The 10,106-nt window shown below is 59.6% G+C and overlaps 1 protein-coding gene across 1 annotated transcript; it reads left to right on the top strand.

Annotated features, from left to right (window-relative positions):
* The first annotated feature begins 2,539 nt into the window (after nucleotides 1-2,539).
* On the top strand, nucleotides 2,540-8,888 carry NAPRT (nicotinate phosphoribosyltransferase). The gene is given in 14 exon segments (XM_052787852.1): nucleotides 2,540-2,762; nucleotides 3,633-3,760; nucleotides 3,866-3,948; nucleotides 4,145-4,275; nucleotides 4,353-4,468; nucleotides 4,579-4,689; nucleotides 4,691-4,773; nucleotides 4,999-5,139; nucleotides 5,327-5,411; nucleotides 5,734-5,814; nucleotides 7,128-7,230; nucleotides 7,318-7,475; nucleotides 7,769-7,876; nucleotides 8,051-8,888. Coding segments are annotated over 14 exon segments (1,575 nt in total). The 5' UTR covers nucleotides 2,540-2,575; the 3' UTR covers nucleotides 8,111-8,888.
* Nucleotides 8,889-10,106: the final 1,218 nt, after the last annotated feature.

The following is a 10,106-nucleotide window of genomic DNA, read 5'->3' as shown; positions in this document are numbered from 1 at the left end:
CAGTGCCCTGTGCGTGACGCGCGGGTGCCCAGGGAACCTGGTGTTAAGTGGTGCCCTGCACGTGCAGTGCCTGGTGCAGGTATGTCTAGGGCCTGGCTGCCCTGTGCCTGGTGTCCCCTTTGGGGTTGCTGCACATGGTTCCTGCTGTGCACGCTGTCTCTTGCCCCGGTGTTGGTGTGTCCCTTGTACCACCCGTGCCCGTGCCCAGTACACCACGTGCCTGGTGTCCTGTGCGCCCCTCGCCTTTCTCTGGTCTGTGTCTCCTGTGTCTTGGTGTCATCCTGTGTGCTGTTCCCCCTGTGCCATGTGTCCCTTAAGCCACCAATGTCCCAAGTGCCTGCTGCCACATGTGCCCAGTGTGCCATCTGCCTGGTACTGGGGATGCTAGGTGTCCTGTGTGTCCAGTGTCCTGGGTATCCAGTGTCCCATGCGCCTGGTGTCCCATGCGTTGTCATCCCCAGAGTCCCTGGTGTCCTGGGTGCTGTCACAGCTGTGGCCATGTGTGCCTGGTGCTGGCTGTGCCGTGTCCCATATGAGTGCTACTGTGTGCTGTATGCTGCCATCCCTCTGTGTCCCCTGTACGCTGCTGTCCCTGTGTCCCCTTTGTGCTGCCATCCCCGGTGCTCTTGTCCCACAAATGGGGTTTGTTTACCCAGTGTGCAAGCCAGTAACACACAGAGTTGAGGTATTTTCAAATTAATTTCATTGATGCGTGTGAACAGGTGCCTGTCTCAAGGCAGCACACCCTTGTCTCAAAAATTCTCACATTTATACACTTAACTAATACATATTCATTGTTATTTTCCTCAATGATTGGTTCTTTCTTCTTCGCCCCTCATGTAGATTAGTGCGCAGACTGTTCTTCGTCCTTCATTGTCTTCTTTCGAGTAGGTATTATCATTTGAGTAGGTGGTCAATGAGTCGGTGGTCCGATATCGCCCTGTAAGAATTACCTTTTACCTACTTTCCTAATCTAGGCAGTTGCAAGTGTTTCTTCAAGGTTTATTGACCAGCCCACAATCCATTACCTTTTCTGACATAAACATAAAGTGCCATTGTCTAATAGTTCCTAAACCCCAAATCATGTCTAGTTATTGTTTCCCTAGTTTAGATATTAACTGATGCAGGCTGTACACATGACTTTAGCAGCTCCCTGGTTCTTTCAATCATATTACACATATTAATTGATAACAGTGCCATGTGGCCCCTGTGTGGTGCCATCCTTGGTGCCATGTGTGCCCTGGTGTCCTTTGTCCCCTGTGTGCTGCCATCCCTGTGTGTCGCCATCCCCGTGTGTCCTTTGTCCTGTGTCCCACCATCCCTGTGCCCCATGTGCTGCCATCCCCGTGTGTCCTGTATCCCACCATACCTGTGCCCCGTGTCCCCTGTGTGCTGCCATCCCCGTGTGTCCTTTGTCCCCCGTGTGCTGCCATCCCCGTGTGTCCTTTGTCCCCCGTGTGCTGCCATCCCTGTGTCCCCTGTGTCCCGCCATCCCCGTGTGTCCTTTGTCCCCCGTGTGCTGCCATCCCCGTGTGTCCTTTGTCCCCCGTGTGCTGCCATCCCTGTGTCCCCTGTGTCCCGCCATCCCCGTGTGTCCTTTGTCCCCCGTGTGCTGCCATCCCCGTGTGTCCTGTGTCCCCCGTGTGCTGCCATCCCCATGTGTCCTTTGTCCCGTGTCCCGCCATCCCTGTGCCCTGTGTCCCGTGTGCTGCCATCCCCGCGTGTCCTTTGTCCCCTGTGTGCTGCCATCCCCGTGCCCTTTGTCCCCCATGTCCCGCCATCCCCGTGTGTCCTTTGTCCCCCGTGTCCCGCCATCCCCGTGTGTCCTTTGTCCCCCGTGTGCTGCCATCCCTGTGTGTCCTGTGTCCCGTCATCCCCGTGTGTCCTTTGTCCCCCGTGTGCTGCCATCCCCGTGTGTCCTGTGTCCCCTGTGTGCTGCCATCCCCATGTGTCCTGTGCCCCGTGTCCCGTGTGCTGCCATCCCCGTGTGTCCTGTGTCCCCTGTGTGCTGCCATTCCCGTGTCCTTTGTCCCCCGTGTGCTGCCATCCCCGTGTGTCCTTTGTCCCCCGTGTGCTGCCATCCCTGTGTCCCCTGTGTCCCGTCATCCCCGTGTGTCCTTTGTCCCCCGTGTGCTGCCATCCCTGTGTCCCCTGTGTCCCGTCATCCCTGTGTGTCCTTTGTCCCCCGTGTGCTGCCATCCCTGTGTGTCCTGTGTCCCCCGTGTGCTGCCATCCCCGTGTGTCCTTTGTCCCCTGTGTCCCGTCATCCCTGTGTCCCGTGCCCCGTGCCCCCCGTGTGCTGCCATCTCCGCGTGTCCCGTGTCCCACCATCCCTGTCCCCCGTGTGCTGCCGTCCCCGTGTGTCCTGTGTCCCCCGTGTGCTGCCGTCCCCGCGTGTCCCGTGTTCCCCGTGTCCCGCCATCCCCGCGTCCCTCACACCCGCCTTGCAGCCCCCCCCCACTCCCCGCCCCGTCCCGCCTCCTCCCCGCCCCGTGTCCGTCCGTGTCCGTGTCCCGTCCCCCCCCCCCCCCCCCGCCGCCTCTCCCAGGCTGCCCCGCGGCGGTTCGGCGGGGCCATGGCGCCGCTGACAGACTTTTACCAACTGACCATGGCCTACGGGCACTGGCGGGCCGGGCGGCATCGCCTCCCCGCCGCCGCCGAGCTCTTCTTTCGCCGCGGTCCCTTCCGCGGAGCCTTCGCCTTGGGGGCCGGCCTGGCCGAAGGGCTGCGCTGCCTTCGTGCCTTCCGCTTCTCCGCCGCCGGTGGGTGTGCGTGGAGGGGGGGGGGGGACGCGGGGAGGGCACCCCCGGGAGTCCTTCGAGGGGACCTTGGGGGGGGGGGGGGGGGGGAGAGACAGCCCTTGGGGGGGACCTGGGGGACAAGGGAACCCCCCGAAGGGGGACAGGGAGATCTCTGAGAGGGGATGGAGGGAGGGGGGGACATGGCCAGCCCTCAGGGAAACTTGGGGGACACTCTCCAGGAGGACAGTGCTCTCACGGACGGACCCTCAGGGTAACTTGGGGGACACCCTCCAGGACAGTGCTCCCACGGACAGACCCTCAGAGGGGACTTGGGGGACACCCTTCAGGAGGACAGTGCTCCCACGGACAGACCCTCAGGGAAACTTGGGGGACGCCCTCCAGGACAGTGCTCCCATGGACGGACCCTCAGAGGGGACTTGGGGGACATGCTCCAGGAAGACAGTGTTCCCATGGCCAGCCCTCAGAGAAACTTGGGGGACACCCTCCAGGACAGTGCTCCAACAGACAGACCCTCGGGACTTCGGGGACACGCTCCGGGAAGACAGTGCTCCCATGGCCAGCCCTCTGGGAAACTTGGGGGACGCCCTCCAGGACAGTGCTCCCATGGACGGACCCTCAGGGTAACTTGGGGGACACCCTCCAGGACAGTGCTCCCACAGACAGATCCTCAGAGGGGACCACGGTACCTTCCCAGGGCTAGGGTAGCCCCTACCTCACCCCGTCTCTCTCTCTGGGGTGGAGGGTGATGTGAGGAGCCCCCCACCTGCAAGCCGTCACCTGTCCCCAGCATGGGGGGTTCGGTCCCTCCAGCCCGACCTGTGTCACAGGCGGACCACCGGCCCCAGTGCCCACTGAGCTCTGCCCTTGCAGACGTCGCCTACCTGCGCTCCGTCCTGCCCAGCACCACGGAGGACGCCTTCTTCGATTACCTGGCCACCCTGGACGCCTCGGAGGTGACCGTCTCTGCCGTGCCGGAGGGCTCTGTCGTCTTCGCCAGGGTGGGACGCGCTCGGTACCCTCCCCTGCTTTGGAGGGGCTGCGGGACTGTCGGCTCCCATGTCCCTGGGGAGGACGGGGATGTCACCGCCTGGCTGTCCCCACAGGTGCCGTTCCTGCAGGTGAAGGGGCCGCTGCTGGTGGTGCAGCTGCTGGAGACCATGTTGCTGTGCCTGGTCAACTACGCCAGGTAGGGACACATCCTGCTCTGGTCCCCCATCGGTCTCCACTGTGCCAAACTCTCCAAGTCCCACGGTGGTCCCTGCCACGATCCCGCACGTCGGCTGCGGTCGAGCGGAGAGGGTCCCGGAGCCCCCCCTACCCTTAGCTGTGTGCTGGCTCCACGCTCAGCCCAGCTTGATGTGACCTGTCCCTTCCTCCCCCAGCCTGGTGGCCACGAACGCCGCCCGCTTCCGACTCCTTGCCGGTCCGGATATGAAGCTGATGGAGATCGGGCTCCGTCGCGCTCAGGGGCCGGACGGTGCCCTTTCGGCCTCCAAGTACTCCTACATTGGGGGTGAGTGCTGCCCCGTGGTGCCCCACGGCACCGCGGCCGCGCCATCAGCCGTATGTGTCCCCCGTCCCTCCTCGCAGGCTTCGACTGCACCAGCAACGTCCTGGCGGGGAAGCTCTACGGCATCCCGGTACGCGGCACTATCGCCCACTCCTTCATTATGTCCTTCACCTCGCTGGAGGAGGTGCAGCCCCGGGTGAGCGTTACCGCGGGCAGGGGATGGGGATGGGATGCTCTGCCCGTGGCCGTGCTCCCGGCGCCGTGGAGGATGCCACGGGGTGTGCAAAGCCCATGTCCTTTGGGCAGGAGCTGCTGCCGCTGGCAGGAGGAGAGCCGGTGGATCTCCCAGCCCTGGCCAAGTCGTTGCTGCAGTGGGTGTGCGAGCTGCTGCAGACCCCCCCCTGAGAAAACGAACCGGGGTGAGCTGGCCGCCTTCGTGTCCTACGCCATCTCCTTCCCGCATGACTTCCAGGGGCTGCTGGACACGTACTGCGTCAGGAGGTGAGAACACCAGGTCGTCCGCCCCCCGGGGCGGCTTTGCCACCGTGGCGGAGGGGGAGGGATGCATCCCTCCTCGCGTGGTGGCTTTGAAGCAGGGACGTTTCCCCCGGCAGCATTCCCGTGCTTTGCTGTTGCCTGACGCAGGGCTTGGACCCGCTGCCGGATCCGCCCTGGGTCCCCGTCCCACCAGACAAGGGACGCTAACCCTCTCCTCGCCCGTGCCAGGAGCGGCTTGCCGAACTTCTGTGCCGTGGCGCTGGCCCTGCACCAACTGGGGTACCGGGCCATCGGGGTACGCCTGGACAGCGGGGACCTGGCCCAGCAGTCCAAGGAGATCCGCCGAGTGCTCCGAGCCTGCGGTGCTCAGTGAGTTCCCCCACCAAGCCTGGCTTGGCTGCCACCGGTCCCTGGCTTCCCTACCTTGGGCACCCAGCACCTCCTCCTGCTGGGGTGGGAGCCCTCGTGGCTCGGGGGGGGGATGCTGTGGAGTCATGGGTGTCCCCCCCCAAAACCCTGCGCCCTCTCCCTTGCTCACTCTCCTGCCCCTCGCCAGCTTCCAGGTGCCCTGGTTTGAGACCATCCCCATCGCCGTCAGCAACGACATCAGCGAGCAGAGCCTGGAGGAGTTCAGCCGGGAGGTGAGGTAGCTGTTGTGTCTGAGACGTTACCTTGGCTTTTGCTGGCGCTGCTGAGGTTTGGGGGGTGTGGGGTGGATGTGAGAGTCACCTGGGACTTTCTCCCTGGCTGAGAACAGAGAAGAGTTTCCAGGCTGGGGAAAAAAAAAAAAAATTTAAAAAAAAAAAAAAAAGGCTTTTGGGTGGGACAGATGGACAGACAGACACCGGGCACCTTTGGGCAGAGCATCCTCTGACCTGCCCTGTGGCTCTGGTTTTGGCCTGGGCTTAAAAACGAGCGTTAGGGCTGGGCTGTTGATGGCCGCTGTCTTCTCTGCTGCACCAGGGGAGCGAGATTGATATGATCGGCGTCGGGACGAACCTGGTGACATGTCCCCTGCAGCCATCGCTGGGCTGTGTTTACAAGGTAGTGGTGGCAGCAGCTCTCTGCCCTGCTTGGCTTGTGGGGCACGGGGCTCCTTGGCTTCTCCCAGGCTTTGCATGGCTGGGGCTGCGCAGCAAAGGGGGATCCAGCCCTAAGGGACAACACTGCGAGGCCAATATCATCAAATCATTGAATGGTTAGGGTCTGAAGGGACCTTTGAAGATCATCCCGTCCAACCTCCCTGCCATGCATGGACAAGGACATCTTTCACTAGACCAGGTTGCTCAAAGCCCCATCCAACCTGGCCTTGAACACTGCCAGGGATGGGGCATCCACAACTTCTCTGGGCAACCTGGTCCAGTGCCTCACCACCCTCATCTTAACAAATTTCTTCTTTACAGCCAATCTAAATCTAACCTTTCAGTTTAAAACCATTACCCCTTATCCAGTCACTACAAGCCTTGCTAAAAATTCTCTGTCTTTCTTAGAAGCCCCCTTTCTATATTGAAAGGCCACAAGAAGGTCTCCCCGGAGCCTTCTCTTCTCCAGGCTGAACAACCCCAACTCTCTCAGCCTTTCCTCATAGCAGAGGTGTTCCAGCACGCTGATTTTCCTGGCCCTCCTCTGGACCCGCTCCAACAGGTCCGTGTCTGTCTCTTGCTGGGGACCCCAGAGCTGGACGCAGTGCTCCAGGGGGGTCTCACCAGAGCGGAGCAGAGGGGGAGAATCCCCTCCCTGGACCTGCTGGCCACGCTGCTTTGGATGCAGCCCAGGATACGGTTGGCTTTCTTGGCTGTGAGCGCACATTGCTGGCTCATGTCCTATTTTTCACCCCTCAGTACCCCCAGGTCCTCCTTTGCAGGGCTGCTCTCAATCCCTCAATCCCCAGCCTGCGTTGATACTGGGGATTGTGCCAACCCAGGTGCAGGACCTTGCACTTGGCCTTCTTGAACTTCACGAGGGCCCTGTTCTCCAGCTTGTCAAGGTCCTTCTGGATGGCATTCCTTCCCTCAAGGGAATCAACTGCACCACTCGGCTGGTGTCATCTGCAAATTTGCTGAGGGGGCACTCAATCCCACCAGCTATGGGCTCCTTGCAAATAATGTTCGTGAGACCACTGTAACAAGAAGCTTGCAGGCAGGAGGAGGCAGGATGTCCAACTATGGGGGGGGGTGTTGAGGTTTTTTGTTTTTTTTTTTTTAATGATTTATTCAGTTGGTTTGCATCAGTGGTCTTCCCAGCACATGGGGCCACACATAGAGGACACAGAGCTCAGCATGGTCTTCAGCACTAGCATGAGCTTGTGCATGTGACAAAAATAAGGTGCCCATCCTCTTCACTTCTTTCTCCTACAGCTGGTGGAGGTCAATGGCTCCCCATGCATGAAGCTCACAGAAGATGAGGAGAAGATGACAATCCCAGGGACTAAGACAATCTATCGGCTCTATGATGCTGCTGGTGAGTTGGGAGACCCTTGCCATGGTCCTGCCCTGTTGACCTGCATCCCCCTGTCCCCCGCTGGCCCTTAACCTGGCACCCCTGCAGGTCACCCCTTCATGGACCTCATGGCCCTGGAGGAGGAGCCCTCGCCCAGCGCAGGACAGGAGCTGGCGATCCGTGTCCTGGGGCGGCTTGGTGAGACCGGCAAGGTTGTTCCCACCACTGTGGAGCCCCTCCATCGCACGTACTTCAGAGATGGCCAGGTCAGGGGTGGCTCTGCCGTCTGGTGCTGGTGTGTCCTCCTCCCATGTTGCGTGAAGGACCAAGCCATGGGTGAAGGACCAAGCCAGGGTGGTGGTGTCTTGGCAGTAATGTCAGGATCAAAGGGTTAAACCCCAGTGTTTCCTTGCATCTGAGCTGTTCCCTGCCCGAACAACTCAAGTGCCACCCCGGACGCGGTGGCATTGGAGTCCAGCCTGGAGCTGGCTCGTTGGGGATTGGGGCTGGGTGGCCGGCTCCCCACATGGGACATAGTCACGCATCTCCATCCCTGCAGGTGTGTGAGCCGCTGCCCAGCTTGCCAGAAGTGAGGAGCCACGCGCAGGTGTCCCTCAGCCTGCTCAGCCCCGCTCACCGCCGACTCCATGAGCCACAGCCCTACCCGGTATGTCCGCCGCTTGCCAGGCACCATCGGTACACACCTGGGAACCTTGCCCGGCTCCGGTGGCCTGAGCAAAGCCAGCGTGGCTCCACCACGGAGCTGCAGCGGTGCGCGGATATGGGGCTGCAGTCCCCCCGGGGAGCGCACGCTCACCGTCCCTTCTCTCTCCGGTGCCAGGTGGCCGTGACAGAGAGGCTGCACAACCTCCTCACCGAGCTGCGGCAGGCCACCCAGTGAGGTGGTCCCCGTTGCCCCCCGCACTGCGCTAGCCCACACTGGGCACAGCCCTGCTTGGGGCCACCTCTTCTTCCGCGCTCTTTTGAAGACCAAGTGACTGATTGGGAATTAATGGTTCTAATGACGTTGCTGCTGCGTGGTGCTAATCCGAGGACCCTGCAGGAACTGGAAGAGCACCCTGCGGTCCCAGTAGCAAAGCTGGGCACAGAGGGATGGGGCAGGCAGAGCTGGGAGGCAGCTGTCCCCGCGTCCTCTGGAAGCAACGGTCCTTCCCTGTCTGCCTCGGTGGCCCTGCCAACCCTGTGCCTTCTGCTGTGGCAGCACTGCCTGCCTCGGTGGCCCTGCCAGCCCTGCACCTTCACTGGTGGCAGCCCATGCTGAAGCTCCTTGGTGGCAATAGAGACCAAGTCTTGAATGCACAAGAAGGTGCCTACCATGGAGCCTATCCCCCAACCCATGTCCTATGGGACACCTGTGGCAGATGGACTTTGCCCTTCCTAGTTTAGGCTTTGGCTCTCTGGCCACATTTCATCTCTTTCCATTTTGTAGGCATTCCCTGGGGCACAGAGGCCGGCTCCAGGCTGATGCCTACGCTCTCTAACCTTATGTTCATAGAAGCAGCGTGGCACTAATCCCCGCAACTAGCTTCATCCTAAGCAAAAACCCCACAAAAATAAAGGCCTTTAGCCACTATGGCTACAGCCATACCATGTTTAATTCAACGCCCTTCACTTCACTTCATGGTTTATGACTGAATAAAGTTGGAATGAAAAAGAAAGCGTTGACCCATGAGAGGATCTGGGGGTGGCCCTAATGACCCTAATTCCAGTGAAAACCCCTTTGTTAGCTCCATTGGGGGTAGGTCTCATGCCCAAGCAATGGTGGTTTGAAGACTTTATCAAAACAGGGTCAAGAAAAGTTGTTGCATGGAATGGGAAAAAAACCTGCACAGACTGAATCTTCTCTGAGACAGGTGTATTTTCTCTTAATCCTGCCCAAATCTGTAACAGGGAGATAGTAAATCATTTTCCCCTGAGCCTGTAGAATGCACAGAACTGGAACTGAGCCACCCATCAGAAAGGTGTGGTGAGGGAGAGGAAGAGGGAAATCCCAGGTGAGGTGCACCTGCACATCCCCAGGCACCAACCCCGCGGCTGTGTTGCACAGCCTCCCAGGAACAGCAGTGGTTTAGATCTTTGCAACACATATTGATGGGGAATAAAAAAATGAAAAGAGCTTAACAAAGCATGGACTGATGGCCTTTTGTTTCTAAAAAAATCCAAGAGGCTGGAGGTCCCTGTTGCAATGCTCCAGCTGTGGGCACTGTATCACACTTCTTAGCATTTTAACAGAGGAAAAAACTCCAGGAAAACCAAGAGCAGTTTGCTATTAAAACTTACATTTTTAGAGCAGAAGCACCAGAGATACAAGACCCCAACCCCCAGCGTACCTGAGTAGAACTTGTCCTGAGTTCTTAGGAGAGAAGGAATGAAGAACAACTTTAAGTAAACAGACAGCAAGACAGCAGCACCCTGCAGCCCCTCAGCCCTCTCCACGGCCACAGAGGATCAGCCAGAGATCACTAAGTCAGTCAGCTCATGAGCGGGAGCAGGGTAAACCCATCCTCAGGATGATCCGTTGCTAGATCTGCCACCACCTCTCCTGCCCCTAGACAGACTCTTCAACCGCCGGTGCTTTGGCTTTGCCTGGGACCATTTTGACTATCTCCATGGATGGTGACTCCACAACTTCTCTGGGCAACCTGTGCTAGCCCTCATCACCCTCAAGGTGAAGAAGTGTTTCCTGATGTTCAGGGGAACCTCCCGTGTTTCAGTTTGTGCCCAGGGCCTCTTGTCCTGTCACTGGGCACCACAGAGAAGATCCCGGCACCGTCCTCTTTGCACCTTCCCTTCAGGTGTTTATAGACATTGCTAAGGTTCCCCCAAGCCTTCTCTTCTCCAGGCTGAACAGAGGCTGAGAGTCGCAATTCTCACGG

Source organism: Harpia harpyja, chromosome 5 (genome assembly GCF_026419915.1).
Source record: "Harpia harpyja isolate bHarHar1 chromosome 5, bHarHar1 primary haplotype, whole genome shotgun sequence".
NCBI classification, from domain to species: Eukaryota; Metazoa; Chordata; class Aves; order Accipitriformes; family Accipitridae; genus Harpia; species Harpia harpyja.
The sequence above is the reverse complement of the archived record's forward strand: the minus strand, read 5'-3'. Positions and strand labels throughout refer to the sequence as shown.